The following is an 18,445-nucleotide window of genomic DNA, read 5'->3' on the forward strand; positions in this document are numbered from 1 at the left end:
GGTCACTCGGGGTCATGACCTTGACAATATATATCAAGGTCACTGAAATCGGTGAGGTCGCCCTTAATCCGAAGTTTTACCGAAAATTGAACGATTAAAAAAGTTACCATATAATAGTTATTTTTAATTCCAAGCATAATTGTGCTTATCGTAATAATAATAATTTTTTAATTATCTTGTACATAATTTAAAAAAATTTAATTGCGAATATTTACAACTCTTTATTTACATATACATATTCAATTGTTAAAGAGAAAAGAATACATATAAATTAAAAAATATAATTTTATAGCAGAATGTTTCAAAGATTAAACTTATTTCAATTATTACTATATGTATGTCTACCAGATTTTGTTATTTTAAATTGTCTTGTGTAAGCATTGAGTGTGATTTTGAATAATTTTAAAATTAATGATAAAATAAAAAAAAGATGGAACTGTACAATCTAATAGCTTATAGGCAAATTCAAATTAATACAATTAATACAACGTACCTGACACGCCAGACTTTAGATCAATAAATGATGTTAGTTAACTGACGTTAATACGACGTACCTGAGACGTCAGACTTTAGACCAATAAATGATGTTAGTTAACTGACGTTAATACGACGTACCTAAGACGTCAGACTTTAGACTAATAAAAGATGTTAGTTAACTGAGTTTAACACGACGTACCTGAGACGTCAGCCTTTAGACTAATAAAAGACGTTAGTTAACTGACTTTGACACGATGTATCTGGTTCGTCAGTTTGTAGACCAGTACCTTGCAGCCGCTCACTTCGGGGAAGCAGCCGAGAGCGGGTGACACTCTGCGGGAAACGCGTAAGAAAGCGGAGGTAACAACCGAGCCGACTTTCGACGGCTGTGGAAGCCCAGGCAGCCGCATGGGCGCACAAACTCGCGTATTCCATTATGTCCCGTTTAAGAAAAAACGACGCCTGCGCGACAGCAAACGCATCCGGTGCAAGATGAGAACAAATCGCCCGGCGAGCACGAAAGGGAGACTCGTCGTGAGGAGTGGGCGTCAAATCCAGGCAACCATTCGGATTATCCATTTCCCCTCAGATTGAGACTGCGCATTGCCCATATGGCTATTTCTTCTCTTATTAGCATTTAAGTATCGCGTTAGGCCCATATGGCCATACGGAGTTATAGACCCATTAATAATTGCGCGCGCGGCCCACGGGGCCAATCTAGGCTAAGTATTTGGTTGAGTAGACCGCTGACCGGTTGACACATTTAATTTTGACGGTTCACTGTTTTGGATAAGGTTTATTTTAACGCACAAAGGTCGGCGTGGTAGTTCGTGCGTATATTAGGTGAACCGCGATAATCTCCAGGAATAAAGGTTCGGAAGTCTATCGCCCGGACCTGGGACACACGACTACAAGGTCGACGTCGTCGGCAGATCACCAGTTCCATGGTGGAACGACTTCTCCGAGAATAAAGGGCCGGAACATAGTCTACGGGACCTGGTAAACACGCCCATAAGGTCGGTGTCGTCGGCAGGTCACGGGTTCTTTCGTGGAGCATCATCCACAAGAACAAAGGTCAAAAACCATATCCGAAGGACCTGGTAGACACCGAAATAGGGTCGGCGTCGTTGGCAGATAAGTGGTTCTCTTTTGGAACACCTCCCACGAGAACAAAGGTCGGAATCGTAACTCTCGGTACCTGGTAGGCGAGCCTATAAGGTCGGCGCCGTTGGCAGACAAGTGGTTCTCTTTTGGAACATCTTCCACGAGAACAAAGGTCGAAATCACAACTCTCGGTACCTGGTATTGTATAATAAAGTAATAATAAAATAAAAACCACAAAGTTAACTACAATATGTTTGTTTCGCAACTTTATAATTAAAGTGGTGAATTTATAGTATAAGTGGATGTAGTTGCGTGTGATTATAGTTTTATGATAACTATTTCATGCAATGTTATAGCTATCAAGAAGATATCATTACAAGATTTTTGAACACTTTAAAGATGTACCTGTTTGTTAAGTACAAGCTCACGCATGAGCCTGGCCTCGTGATTTAGATGAGGAAGTAACACAATGCTAGGAAATTTGATTAGTAGAGAGATTGTGTATTTCGATTTAGTTCGCAATTCAATGTACTTACTCGCAGAAAAGTAGTCGTATAATAAACATAAAGAGAGATATTCAGATATCATACATAAAAGTAAGTTGTATCAAATATAATGAAAAAGAAATCATTAGTAAAGAAACAATCCTTTCTTTCGAAATGTTTTAAGAAACACGTTGGAATTCACCACTGTAAACTTATATCCAACAAAAAGATTCTTTGGAAGAAAAGTATTATCTCTGAATGGTCATATATCGCCATTCGTAATTTAGTACAGTGTAGCTCAACTTAATTATATCAAAGAAAGAATCGTTTATATCAAACAAACATATGAAATATCATACAAGAGAATATTATCACACAAATACATGAAATAATCATTGAAGTAATGCGTCAACCTTCTTTTATTCATAACATAATCCTCATTGGCATAATAATAATCAATATAGAATTTATCTATTGAACCGTAAAGAGATTCTTTTCACGTGATTAAAGAATGAATAAAGACAAGATAAGTTGAATAACTTATTCTGACTAATAGTAATAATATGCCTCCATTTATAGATTGACACATTAATTCTGAAACAAAGAAACAATATGCAAAAGTAAGGAATCGCAGAATAGTTCGACTCAGATTACAATAGAATAATTATATCGTAAGATATTGTCGATACGTAATCGAACGATTATCTTAATGACGCAGAAAACGTTATGTATAACGTGTCTCGAGTGCTACGAATGCACATACAATATTGAATACAAGTAAAGAGTGTAATTACGCTTCTCGTTTATCTCCTAATTAAAGACTATCGAATGATACAAGAGCAAATGTAACGCAGAATTCAAAGAAAGTATAACTTTAGAAAGTAATCTCGAAAGAATGCACTTAGAGATTTACGATAGTCGTTCGTTATTGAAATGGTTGCAACCACACAAAAAGAGAGAATGTAAAGGAATCTATACTGAGCTCAGTTTTACTAATTAACTTAAGATTGAAATGTACATAGCATCTCTGTGATTGAGAATGCTTTCCTCTAGACGTTCTCGAGAACTCTGTAAGTGAAAGTGAAACTATGAAAGGACCGTAGATCCCTCGTGTGACGTTAGACGAATATCTATCGTCCTCTCTTAATAGATCGAATGAAGTTACCTTTTTGTAGAGGCTTTCCTTGAATAAGGAATCTCGTCAGTAATAGATGGTCTCAATGACCAAGCCCGAAGGCTCTCTCGAATTGTCCGTAATGGCGTCCTTTAGTCAAGCCCGAAAGGCTTTCTAGACTGTTCCACAATGGCGTCGCTTGCGCAAGTCGTCCTTCCTTCACGTATTTCAGGCAGAAGATTTGTTTCCTCTCGGTATATCTGGATGCCGATCGTTGAAGATATTAATTTTACCGGCTCGCGTATTACAGTCAGAATGACTCTACGGACTCGTCTCTATAAAAAACTCGATCGAAAGATCTCGAACTAACGAATGCAGCGAACGTAGTATATGAATACAACTGTACGAGACGATGGTCGGACGACGAATGCCCGCTCGTCGAGCTGCACGCACGTTCCGACACGCTTACGCATGCGTGGTATCACACATCCCGCCCGTGATCCGCTGCTGCGACGCAACGCTCTCTGCGCTTCGCGCGCATTGATACATGCATTCACTAACGAAAGTAGTAGCGGTATAACTGCCTCCATCTGTTGAGGCTTCGCAGATTTACATTTAACGCATCAATTACTAACAGACGTCAGCCTATACACAATCTCTCTCTTTCTATTTAACTTCTTTTTAAAATTCTACTTTATCTTTAAACACTGTTATAGACAAGTACAGTTAATAGGGAAGCAGAAGATCGTCACTGTTCACTGGATCATCAAAGTCAAGCAACACGGGCGCAGTACTGTACTAGGATGGGTGACCGCCTTGAAAGAGCGGGGCTTATATGCACATGATATGTAAAAAGAAACAGTTAAAAAAGCGTTTTTTTTTCATAGATAAAGTAAAAGAACGTTTTTTTTATAAACGTTTATCAAGTGGACATTTTGACATTTTAATTTCATAAAAAACATTGTAGATTAAAAAGTTGTAGTCTATTTGACGACATTTTATGGTCAGTCTTGTGACTAAACTGCCATTCCAAGATGACGTCCAATTGTTCAAAATCTGACGTACTTTTATTTCGTCCCGGCAACGTCATTAATTACGTATTAGTGACGTCAATATATGACGTCACGGAGATGAGACAAAAGTACGTCATTTTTACAGCACTTTGACGTCATTTTATAACGTCGCAATCGTCAGAACATAACCAAAAAATGACGTTAAATAGACGTCACCTTGCTACCTGGGATGTAGCATAAAACTAACTTATTTTATTTTTCGTACAAATATTTTATCTATTTCAATCATCCTGATTTGTGATTGTACCCGACTTAATTCTAACAATAAACTCACGTATTTGCATCTAGAGAGCCACTTTATCTATATATATAAAGACAAATGTCCTGACTGACTGACTGACTGACTGACTGACTGATTCATTCATCAACGCCCAGCCCAAACCCCTGAACCTAGAAACATGAAATTTGGAGAGTGTATTCCTCTCATAACGTAAGCACCCACTAAGAAGGGATTTTTAGAAATTCGTCTCCTAACGGGGTGAAAAGGGTTAAAATCTATTTACACGGATTCGTTAATATCTCTTAGGCTCGATGAGATATCTACTACTCATTCGTTTATAGTGGGCCGAATTTTTACCAAAAATATATGAAATAGGGGTAGAATTTCCCGGGGAGTGCCATGATGTGTATAGTTTTTCGTTACCGATTTTCTGGAAACTGGTTTTTTTAATTTTTTTAATTTTTCGAGAAATAATTGACCGAATCTCATTCGTTAGTGGACCGAATTTTTACCAAAAGTATATGAAATAGGGGTAAAATTTTCCGGGGAGTGCCATAATGTGTATAGTTTTTTGTTACCAATTTTCTGGAAACCGGTTTTTCTAATTTTTCTAATTTTTCTAATTTTTCGGGAAATAATTGACCGAATCTCAAAGAATTATGGATCAAACAGGGGTAGAATTTTCCGGGGAGCGCTATAAAGTGTATAATTTTACGTTACCCCGATCTTACTATATATATATATATATAGATATATCGTTGAAAGTTGCAGGGATTGATCTAAGTGAGGACTGTTTCTCACATGGGCAGTTCTACGTGGCCTGCTCCAGGGTGAGCTCACCCAGCAGCCTGGTGATCTAAACACCTGAGGGGAGAACCACTAATGTGGTCTACAAAGAGGTCCTTAAATAGAAAAAAAGGTCGTAGATATTTTTTGCGTGATTTTTTTCACTACAATCTTCTCTTTTTTATTTCTTTACCAAATCCCAGACAGCACACGGATATCCGATGGATATCCATAAGACGTCCTTTAAGGATATTAAGGATATCCATAGGCTATCTGTTTTACGTCCTTCGGATATCCTATGGACGTCCATGGTATATCTGTTTATGAAATTGGTGGACATGCTTATATCCCTAAAACATGTCCACGGGATATCCGATGGACGTCCTATGGACATCCAGAATTCTGATTTACATTAAAAGGATAAAAACAATGAAATATATAAATATTTTAAAATAATATATTTATTTTAAAAATTATATAAAGTATATAATATACAATTGAAATTTTAAGACTTCCTCGACTTCTTTACGGTTTTCTGCTACTTTACATAGTAGAGCACTTCCTAAATAGAAAAAAAAACACAATACAGACATAATTATATATTTGAAACATAACTATAGTAATTATATAAAGCGCCGACAATACACATAAAAATTTACAAATATAAATACATGTACTAATAGAAATCAATGCTACCCCTTATGAAAAAGTAGTACTGGTTTTAATACTGGAAAAAGTATTGTTGAAAGTACTGGAGACATAAGTACTCAAAGTACTACTAAATTCGACCATACAGACTTCGTCAGTACTCCTTCCCAGTACTCATCCAATACTCATTCAGTACTCCCTTCAGTACTTCCTCTAGTGTGTACTCCCTCCAGTACTCCCTCTAGTACTTTCTCCAGTATTTCCCCCAGTACTCCCACCAGTACTCCCTCCAGTACTCCCTCCAGTACTCCCTCCAGTACTCTTTTAGTACTTATCGAATAATCGTGGGATACTAACGTGTGGTACAGGCGCAGTAAGGGAGAGTGGGCACCCTTGAACCACGTTTTTTCAAATTACATTAGATTTTTAATAACTTCATTATAATATAAATGAGACTATTCGATGTTTAATATAATAAACTTTGTTTGTAAATGATTTAAGAAGTAAATTTTTAGAAATATTTTGTAAAAATAATGATATTTCGATGGGGTCGATTGAGCCATAGCGTAGGGTACACTGTGACATGTAATGTGAAAGGTAGGGTACCCTGTGACACGTAGAAGAGATCTGTTTAAGTCCTGTTTATTACAAATCTTTGGTCAATTGAAAAACCAAGACAGTGCTAGAGAACCAATTTATCAATAATCGTGTCATATTTGTTTCATCAGATGACCTAAGAAATTGAAAACTGAAAACAAAGTCCTATAACCTCACTTTTTGTCGTAACCTAGCAGAGATCAACGAATATTGCCTCACAGCGACTCGATTACATGTGATCTGTAACTAAAGGGTGAAAAAAAGAGAAAATGAAAGTGTGGATATGATTATCGATGGAAATTATTTCATTTTATAGGAAAATTTAGGCACTAACATTTACTATTCCGCGATCAAAACACACTACGGAAACTCGCGCTGTCACGTAGGTAGGTTAGATAGTTCTGTAAGCGTGGCACAGAGGACCCCATCAACCTGCGTCACATTGGACCCCACTGAACATCGATATTATTTATCGTAAATATTTCAGATACAGAACAATTAAACGTTTTTGTGCGCACGTTGGTATTGAACCTAGATCCCGACGAACGTTTTATGAATTTTTTTAAATTGTAGAATCCCTAGAAATCCATACATATCAAAAAGTTATGACAAGTAAAAATTTATTTTGCAAGGCTCCAATTACATATCTGCCTTTAACTAAAGTATATATGCTTATTTCGGCATAATTTTTGATGGAAGTTATATGTTTTGAAAACGAAAGTTTTCATACCCACCGTCACTATTTTGCAGAACGTTAATACAGAAAACTTGCACTGTCACATTGGACCCCGTGGCTCAAGGGAGCCCATTCTCCCCTACTTACGCAGTACTATCCAAGTAGAACAAAAAGTCAAGATGATATCAAAATAACTCTCATATTGATAGTTTAGTGTGTTAATTTAGTATTTTATTAATTTAGTATTTCCAAGATACGTTACGAAAAAGTAGTACTAGCAATCAGTACTCAGTTCTGAGTGATCAGTACTCGTAGTATTGACAGTATTAGTATGTTAATACTCATGAATATTGCAGAATGGTCAGTACTGTGCCTATTAGTTTTTTACAGTACTGGCAGTACTATCATGATAGTACTCCGAATATTAATCTGATAAAGTACTGACCACTTCAATACTTTGAAGTACTAATGAGTATTATTGCTTGTAGTACTGCCAGTACTGTAAGCACTGACAGACACAGTACTGACCATTCTGCAGTATTCATGAGTATTAACATACTAATACTCTCAATACTAGGAGTACTGATCACTCAGTACTGAGTACTGATTGCTAGTACTACTTTTTCGTAAGGGACAGCATATACATATTAGATCTTGTTACTGTTCATTCAGTTAACAAAAGGCAATGCTGACATACAAAAGAGATAGTATTTGAAAATGCGTTTTTATATATTTGATGTTATTCAACAAGAGAGCAATGCAGATGTAGTAGTACAAAATATTTCTGACTAAACTGTGAAATGTACTACGTTTAAGCGAGCGTTACTTCTGTAGTAACTTAAGATAATTGACTCATTTACGCAGAGTAAATTATCGTAAGTGACCACAAAACCCCGTTTACGCGGAATTATAACACAGTATGTCTCATGCCATGATTGAGATTAGGTTATTCGATCTTATTGATTGTGAAAGCTGCATAGCAAATATATAGGTTTTAATAGGTTACTCTCTTATATCATTTACGATATAAAGCCAACGGCACATAATACAATTTTTATATGTAAAAATGAAAAAGGATTACCTTTGATATAAACGTATTTGGCGTGAGAACACTGAGAACGTGAGATCACAGACCCCGGCCACAGAATAGAAGGTAAGCAGAAAGAGAACGCGATCGGAATTACATGCAGATGGCGTTGGCATAGAAGGATAGCATATGGACATACAAACTTGTCCATTTTGGGATATCCCTAAAGTGTCCACAAAGGTATATCCTATGGATAGCTTTATAAGGTCTTTGGATATCCCGACAAGAAATAGACATAAAACGGACATCCATAGGATATCCTGTGCTGTCTGGGATGTTATATTTTGAATTTTACTTCATCGTTTTTTCCACATCAACATGCTTTGCTTTATTCAATTTTATATATATTCTTTCTTTATTAGTTTTCATTTACTTTTGCAAATACTTTTGCGTAGCACTGTGTTATTATATCACAAAACTATAAATAACTTTAAACATCTATCATATGATCTCAAAGAATAGGCGCGCAATACAATTGAAGTTTATTAGAGTCAAAATGGATTTAAAGTAATTAAATACCGTAGCAAAGTACATAATTTAGCAAAATTTGTGTTTTTACACGTTTTCAAAAGACATTACGTTTGTCTTAGACGGTAAAAAATATAATGTTTGTAAGAGAGACAATAACATGTCTGTAAAAGACACCATGTCTGTAAGAAACACCATGTTTGTAAGAGACATCATGTCTGCAAGAGACACCATGTCTGTAAAAAATTCTGTCAGTAAGAAACACCATGTCTGTAAAAAAATCTGTGTCTGTAAGAGACCCCTTATGAAAAAGTAGTACTGGTTTTAATACTGGAAAAAGTATTGGTGAAAGTACTGGAGACATAAGTACTCAAAGTACTACTAAATTTGACCATACTGACTTCGTCAGTACTCCTTTCCAGTACTCATCCAATACTCATTCAGTACTCCCTCCAGTACTCCCTCCAGTACTTTCTCTAGTACTCCCCCCAGTACTCCCTCTAGTACTCTCCCCAGTGTACTCCCTCCAGTACTCCCTTCAGTACTCTTTTAGTACTTATCGAATACTCGTGGGATACTAACGTGTGGTACAGGCGCAGTAGGGGAGAGTGGGCACCCTTGAACCACGTTTTTTCAAATCACATTAAAAATGATTTTTAATAACTTCATTATAATATAAATGAGACTATTCGATGTTTAATATAATTAACTTTGTTTGTAAATGATTTAAGAAGTAAATTTTCAGAAATATTTTGCAAAAATAATGATATTTCAAAATGCTGCGTTTGTCACAGTGGACCCCACGTGTGGGGTCGATTGAGCCATAGCGTAGGGTACACTGTGACATGTAATGTGAAAGGTAGGGTACCCTGTGACACGTAGTCTATTAACTCTTCTCTCTAGAAAAAGGAAAAACCAAGACTGTGCTAGAGAACCAATTTATCAATAATCGTGTCATATTTGTTTCATCAGATGACCTAAGAAATTGAAAACTGAAAACAAAGCCCTATAACCTCACTTTTTGTCGTAACCTAGCAGAGATCAACGAATATTGCCTCACAGCGACTCGATTACATGTGATCTGTAAGTGAAGGGTGAAAAAAAGAGAAAATGAAAGTGTGGATATGATTATCGATGGAAATTATTTCATTTTATAGGAAAATTTAGGCACTAACATTTACTATTCCGCGATCGAAACACACTACGGAAACTCGCGCTGTCACGTAGGTAGGTTAGGTAGTTCTGTAAGCGTGGCACAGAGGACCCCATCAACCTGCGTCACATTGGACCCCACTGAACATCGATATTATTTATCGTAAATATTTCAGATACAGAACAATCAAACGTTTTTGTGCGCACGTTGGTATTGAACCTAGATCCCGACGAACGTCTTATGCATTTTTTTTAAATTGTAGAATCCCTAGAAATCCATATTATACATATCAAAAAGTTATGACAAGTAAAAATTTACTATGCAAGGCTCCAATTACATATCTGCCTTTAACTAAAGTATACATATATGCTTATTTCGGCATAATTTTTTGATGGAAGTTATATATGTATTGAAAACGAAAGTTTTCATACCCACCGTCACTATTTTGCAGAACGTTAATACAGAAAACTCGCACTGTCACATTGGACCCCGTGGCTCAAGGGAGTCCACTCTACCCTACTTGCGCAGTACTATCCAAGTAGAACAAAAAGTCAAGATGATATCAAAATAACGTCATATTGATAGTTTAGTATGTTAATTTAGTATTTTATTAATTTAATATTTCCAAGATACGTTACAAAAAAGTAGTACTAGCAATCAGTACTCGTAGTATTGACAGTATTAGTATGTTAATACTCATGAATATTGCAGAATGGTCAGTACTGTACGTGCTTATTAGTTCTTACAGTACTGGCAGTACTATCCTGATAGTACTCCGAATATTAATCTGATAAAGTACTGACCACTTTAATACTTTGAAGTACTAATGAGTATTATTGCTTGTAGTACTGCCAGTACTGTAAGCACTGACAGACACAGTACTGACCATTCTGCAGTATTCATGAGTATTAACATACTAATACTCTCAATACTACGAGTACTGATCACTCAGTACTGAGTACTGATTGCTAGTACTACTTTTTCGTAAGGGACTACCCGCCGCACGCGGAGCAATGCCGTAACTGGGGTAATTACAAACGGGTTTTGCCTATTGTTTAAAATTATAATTTATGAAACCATAACTTTGCGTAAAATTGTTTTATTAAAAAAAATAATTTGTTTTCCTTATTTTTAACTACAATCAATATTTATTGCAGATCAAACATTTCAAATTCAATGGATTATATTACGGATCCCTCTGCAGAATGTCAAAGTCAAGAACCACCTGATTTGCACGTTCAAATATGTGAGGAAACGTGTGAGAAAGCAGCTGCACTTGATGAGTAATTATTTACTTTGGTTATATTATAATTGCATCTTACCATTTAAATATATATATTGACTTTTCTCTATAAAAATAATTTACAACAGAGACATTTTTAATAATTCTATTTTTAATTGCACACATTTCAATGCAGACCAAGCACTTCAAGTTTAACTGATTACATTATGGATCCTTCAGAACATCAAAGTCAAGAACTACTTGGTTTTCCCTTTCAATCCTTTGAACAAACGACTGAAGAAAAATGTGCAATTGATTCGCTTTGCTCATATTATACAATGTAATAATATGCAATAAGTAAAATATTAACATTTCTGCATAATTTACAACAGTAATATTTTAAATAATTTTATTTTTAATTACACTGCACATTCTTTAATGCAGACTAAGCACTTCAAGTTCAACCGGTTATATCATTGGATCCTTTTGCAAAACATCAAAGTCAAGAACCACTTGGTTTTACCTTTCAATCCTTTGAACAAACGACGGAAGAAACAGGCACAGTTGATTCGCTTTACTCATATTATACAACGTAATGATATGCAATAAGTTAAATATTGATTTTCCTAATATAATTTAAAACTGTGACATTTTTAATAATTGCTCTTTCATTTTTATTTTTAATTACACCATAATTCAATGCAAAACAAACCCTTCATGTTCAACGGATTATGATATGGATCACTTTGTAGAACGTCAAAGTCAAGAATCACTTGGTGTGCCTATTCTGTCATTTGAAGAAATGAGAAAAATATTAGACGTACTTAATGAGTAATTATTCGTTTTGTTTATATTATACAATGTAATAACACCTCATTAGTAAAATTTTGACTTTTCTGCACGAGGATAATTTACAACTGTTATATTTTCAAAAATTACTTTTTCGTATCTATTTTTAATCACATCATATTTTAATGCAGATTTGTGTATTATTTGTAATAAGCATTTTAAAGTCAGAAACTGTTTCTCTCCGAAAAATGTTAAAGTCAAGAACAACCTGAATTGTCTGTGACCCTATTCCATAACTCTTAACGATAGTTGCATTATCGTTATATTATCGTTGCACAGTTTCTTTATTATATATAATATCTGCGCTACGCAAGTATAACGAAACTGCGTCGTTAAGAGTTACAGAATCAGACCCCTGATTCATTATTTAAACGAACGAGAAAATAAAACCAGGCGCACTTAATGAATAATTATTCGTCTTGTTTATATCTCTTATCTCTTATATATATAAAAATGAATGTATGTATGTATGTTTGTCCGCTATGCAAATCTACAATTTTTAAATTAGAACAACCAAATTTGGTACTATCTCATGATACTCTAACTTAGATCGTAGACGTATTTTGAGAACCGCATCATTACCGATTTTTTGGGAAACTCGTTCCAAAATTTTTTTAATGTTTGTCTGTCTGTCTGACTGCGAACTACTCATTCATTAATGGACCGTTTTTCTGGAAACCGATGCCAAAATTTGTCTAATTTTTCGAGAATGGTATCGATGGGTTTAATTTTTCATTAATGGACCGATTTTTTTGAAAAAATGTATATATGTTTGTCCGATATGCAAATGTACAGTTTTCAATCGAATCTTAAAGAATTATATATGAAACAGGGGTAGAATTTTCTGGGGATAGCAATAATGTGTATTATTTTTTGTTAGCGATTTTTTGGAAATCGGTTCCGAAATTTTTCGGGAAATATACATAATTTTTATGGTCCCTTTTTTTCAAAAAAAAGTTTCATTTTTGACAAAAATGTTTTTTTGGGAAACCGGTTCCAAAATTTTTCTAATGTCTGTCTGTCTGACCGCGAACTACTTATTTATTAATGGACCGATTTTCTGGAAACCGGTACCAAAATTTGTCTAATTTGTCGGGGATGGTGTCGATAAAGAATAAATTAATATGAGAAAATAAAAATAAAAATAAAAAAAATAAAAAAGGGGCCTTCATACAAAATTGTCTAAAAAAAGGTCCCTTAAAAAAAAAAAATTGGGGGTAAATGTTACTATTTGGAGAAAAAACATCGTCTACTGTCTAATAAATTAGCCCGTAGAGGGTTTTGGGAAGGGGTCGAAGCGAGGGGAAAAGGTCTGTTGGGAAAGAATGTTTATTAGCATCAGTTGCGTTTAGAATTTGATGATCAATTTAATTTGTGATATTATTCTACTCTCACAGTTTTTAAATTAGAACAACCAAATTTGGTATATTATCTCATGATACTCTAACTTAGACCGTAGAGGGTTTTGGGAAGGAGTCTGAGCCCGGAGACAAAGGGCTCCCATACAAAATTGTCTAAAAAAAGTCCCTTAAAAAAAAATTTTTTTGGGGGGTAAATATTACTATTCGGGGAAAAGAAGGAAGAGCTTTTGAGCCCGCGCGAAGCGCGGGCGAAAAAGCTAGTCATAAAATATAATGACATGTGTTATTATTGAAATATTTCTATTTAATTTTAAATTATCTTTCCCCGCACAAAAATAATTTACAACAGTAATATTCCAAATAATTCTATTTTTAATTACACGATTTTAATGCAGACCAAGCACTTTAAGTTCAACGGGTTATGATATAAATCCCTCTTCAGAAAGTTGAAGTCAAGAATCATCTGCAAAACATCAAAATCAAGAACTACCCGCTTTGCCATTTCAATAATTTGAACGAACGACGGAAGAAACAGGCGCACTATAGATTTGTTTTCCTCATACTCTCAACGGGATTTGCCCGTTCATTCATTTGAACAAATGAGAAAAGAAAGAGGCGCATTTGATGAGTAATTATTTGTTTTGTTTATATCATACAGTATAATGATATCCTAGTAGTTAATGTTGATTTTTTTTCGCACAAGGATATTTTACAACTGAAATATTTTAAATAAATATTCTTTCTTTTCTGCTTCTTAATGACACACCACGAAAATAATACTTTTACTTAACGGTTTAGTAATACATTATTAAAACATTCTAAATACTATTATAATTGAAACGTTTATCGCATGTTCTGTTTTTAATTATTATATTATTATTCGATAGCACTACAGCCCAGGGCAGGCCATGGCCTCCCGAATTTTGGACCTCCAAACGTCCCGGTTCCAGTTGTTCACTCGCAGCAGTGCCTTCGCGTCACCACACTGTCCTCTCATCTGTTCCTCGGTCTTCCCCTCGGGCGGCCTTCCAAAAATCTCGTCTCCAGCACCCTCTTTGGCATCCTCCCCTCATCCAGTCGTTGCACATGCCCGGCCCATCTGAACCTCATGAGGCCTATATATGTGGATAGTTCGGGTGCCCCATATAGCTGGTACAGTTCGTGGTTATATCTGATTCTCTACATGCCATCTTTCTGTGTCGGGCCGTAGATTCTTCTCAGGACTTTCCTTTCGAATGCATCCAAAGCGTTTGCACTCCTCTGCGTGATCGACCATCAGGCTTCGCATCCATACGTAGCCACTACGTATTAGCGTTTTGTAGAGCAAGATTTTTGTATCTCTGCGTACGTCTCTCGATTTCATTATTGGTAACAAGGAGAAGTACTCCCTGTTTGCCACCTTGATTCTTGCCTGGACCTCTCTGGCTTCGTTATTGTCTGAGGTGATTATTGAACTCAGATATTTGAACTCCTCTACATTTTCAAATGTATAGCTTCCAAAGTTAGCTCTATGCCTTGGTCCGCCTCCTCTTCTTGACATAATCATCATCTTGGTTTTGTCCTCATTCACCTGTAGTCCAATTCTCCCCGCTGCCTCCTCCAATCTTCTGAAGGTTTTATGGAGTTCCAAAAAGGATCTTGCGAGGCAGTCTATATCGTCCGCGTAGGCTGTCAGCTGCTTGGATCTGTAGCAAAGCTCACCATTGACGTCCACTTCCGTTTCCCGCACTACTCCTTCTAGTGCCAAATTAAAAAGCATAGGAGCCAGCCCGTCTCCCTGTTTCAGTCCTCTGTCGAAGGCGAATTCCGCCCCAAGGTCTCCCTGAATTCTGACCGCGCAGGGTGATGAGTTCATGGTTTTTTTTGTCAGCCTGACTAGCTTTGGTGGAATTCCCAGATCCAGCATCGTGGTGTATAGCTTTTCTCTGTCTATGCTATCGTAGGCTTGTCTGAAGTCAACAAAGAGTTGGTATACGTCGATGTTGTATTCCCAGCACTTCCTCAGGGTTTGCCTTACTGTGTGAAGTTGATCTATTGTTGATCTGTTGTTTCGGGAACCTGCCTGATATTCTCTGTTTTTAATTATGCCGCATTTTAATTTTGCCTCATACACAAATGTTCCGAGTACCCCGGAGTCAACAATATCTCTTGCAGATGCTCTTATGTCGAAACCATAGAGTTGAACATTACCTCCATATAAAGAACAAAAGAACTGCAGGTTTATCTAATTGTAAGCAAGCAACAAGACAAAGAAGCGTTGATGAGTACTTATTTGATTTACTCATTATATTATGCAGCTTATTTTACATGGCATTATGTTTCTTCTTCTCACAATAATAATAAATTTGAAAAATTATCTTGATTATAAAAATCTTTAATGAATTACTATAATACGAAAATAAGATTATGCAATGATGACAATGATGATAATAACGATGACAACTATAAATCTAAGAATAATAGTTTTTATTTTTATAGTTTTATAGTATGCATAAGGGTAATTAACTTTTCAAATATCGATTAATTTTGTCTTTTTTGACTCTCCAGTAGGAGAGACCGGGGCTCGTTGGCACAAGAGGCAAGTTAACAATGCGTTCCGTTTATGTATTTATAGCGAAAGAAACAATTGAAAAGTTATCACAAAATATCTCTTTTATGACATAGGTACTTTTGTACTTGTTGTTGCGCGCGCGTGAGACCTGTTTGAGCATGTGATTTGCTACTTACAATGCTGATAGAAGGTAGATATATATTTACATTAATATTTTTATGTTGAAAAAAGCTACATCTAAAATGGTTTACAATTGTTTTTCTGTAACAGCATTTTGCTATTCGATCATTACAAAATAACTTTAAAAGATATAATTTTTATCAAGAAGTACATATCTGTTACCCGTTTTGTGTTTCTATTACGTTTTTATTAATTTAACATGGACTTTTGTCGCATAGCCAACTTACCCTACTATCGGGGCAAGTTGGCTACAATCAAGCATGTTCGTATTTCACTTATTACAAAGAAACTATACAAGTATACAGAAGCGTTCCTAGCATGAAAATGTAGAGAAAGGTTCTCTCTATCATATCAGTACTGTTTAATCATGATAATTAGTTGTTTAAAAATTTAAATGCCAAAATTGTGAAAACAATGCCAACGAGCCTCGGTCTCCCCTAAGTGTGAATTTTACACGTAAAATGGCGCATGGGGATAAATTACACCCTACATGGCCTACATTATAAATATATGCCATAAATATTAAACTAATTAATATTTTTTTTTGTTTTCTGTTTAATATTGTTCATTGTTGCACACATCTTAAAGTACAATATATTAACAGGTACTTAAATTTTTTTTTTAATAGTCGGATCTGTACTGGAGGGTTAATTATTCTATATATAAGTACAAAATAAAGACCATTTTTAGATTAATGGACAGAATTGTTGCGGATTCCGATACATATTTGTAGACGAGCAATACCGACTCACGTAAACGAAATAAAGTCGAAACGGACGCTATTAACGAGTAATTATTCACCTTATGTGGCACAACACAAAGGGAAGAATATATTACGAATTTAATATGTATTGACTTTTTATATAAAATTTTCCCTTTATTTTTTGTAAAAAATTTATATAATTTAAATAAATTTAAACGTTAGGGTAAATATTTCTCTTTATACAGCCAGCCCCAAATGACTTTTGACTGACCTTAATGTTGACCTTGACCTTCAAGAAGTTTATTAAAAAGTTATTAATAAAAGAAGTTTGGAAACTGTAACATAGTTTTCTGACACTGACCACTTTTCCCTCCGATAAACAATTAATGAGATACCTATTGTAAGCTAAATATTGAAAAAGTTACCAAGTTTTCCTTAAATATCTCAAAAAGTATAAGGCAAATAAAAAAATGTTTTAGACAAAAGTTGTTCAAATTAATAAGTAGAAAAAGATAATACAATAAAAAATGAAAGTTTTAATTTAAAAAATTTAACTTGGGCCCTCCTGGGCCCAGCACGGCCCTTGGACCTAAAATCCAATAAGATCGTCTATTGGCTCCTTTTGAACCTTCTAACTTTTATTTTAAACATATTCTTCCAATAACCAATACTTTCTGAAATAATCGGCCGTTCCGTAACTTTTGGTACGCAAGGTATACGCCATCGCTAAATATGCTCATATCAAGGCAGTCTCTTTTATAAACTATACGTAAGAGAAGCATAAATTTAGTTTAAATATTTATTTGTATGACATTAATGTTACAGAAGCTTGAAATATTTACAAAAGTTATAAAATATTCTCTTCCTTTCTTTTTTTTCTCTCTTCCTTCTTTCCTCACTCATCAACTCCATTACGGATTATTGTCCATAAGTACATAATAGTGTTAAGTAACGCGTACAATTGTAATATTTTAAATAATTATTTTTTTTCTATTTTTAATTACACCACATTTCAATATAGACCAAGCACTTCAAGTTCAACGGGTTATGTTATGGACTCCTCTGCAGAATAATAATAGCAAGCGACCCGTAATAAGCAAACTCTACGGAGATCTTAAAATACTTTACAATTTTAAAGTTAAAAAACTTTATTAAAATTAGACGGAAATTTTTTAAATTTTTAAATCTTTTTCGAAACATATTTGTTTGCTTAAAGTTCTTTTCAAAGAACAGATGAAACTAGAACCACATACATTAGTATTATGCCGAATACCTATGTAAAATAAATTTTGAAGTAAATGTATGAAAATTTCTAAATAGTGTCTGTAACGATTAATCGACTTTAAAAAAATCTGAATATTTAGAAATATTTAGTTGTGACAAGAATTTTCGAAAATAGATTTTTTTTAATTGTCTAAATTAATTATTTGCAAACTAATTTTATTAAAACAAATTTTTCGAAAGCCGATTTTCGAAATTAAAATAATGATATTTTCATAATCAGTTTAAGCAATTTAATAGAGCGCAAATAATCTTAAACATAAATCTAATATATTAGAGATTATAATCGAATTTAATTTATGTAAAAACTTAATATAATGAATATTACTAACAATAAGGAGACTACATAATAGTAAATAAACTCACTTGAGCAATATATTCAGTGCGCAGAAAAAGAAAACTAATTTGCT

At 34.7% G+C, this 18,445-nt stretch overlaps 1 protein-coding gene across 5 annotated transcripts in view; it reads right to left on the reverse strand.

The window, feature by feature from the left end:
* Positions 1 to 349: 349 nt before the first annotated feature.
* Positions 350 to 18,445, reverse strand: part of LOC139783698 (uncharacterized) — a 45,230-nt gene continuing 27,134 nt past the window's right edge. For 2 of the 5 annotated variants that reach the window (XR_011721347.1, XM_071722843.1), the window contains one exon: positions 13,307 to 18,027. Coding sequence is in view for 3 of the 5 variants with exons in the window: in XM_071722843.1 (XP_071578944.1) it covers positions 14,486 to 15,226 (741 nt within the window). In the remaining 2 variants the exon portion in view is untranslated. Of the gene's footprint in view, positions 4,644 to 13,306; positions 18,028 to 18,445 lie in introns of those variants that run through there. The other 3 variants (XM_071722842.1, XM_071722844.1, XR_011721346.1) reach the window with 3 other exon arrangements.

Source organism: Temnothorax nylanderi, unplaced genomic scaffold (assembly GCF_030848795.1).
Source record: "Temnothorax nylanderi isolate EJ_2023f unplaced genomic scaffold, tnyl_v1.0 TNYL_tig0532_pilon, whole genome shotgun sequence".
Lineage (NCBI taxonomy): Eukaryota > Metazoa > Arthropoda > Insecta > Hymenoptera > Formicidae > Temnothorax > Temnothorax nylanderi.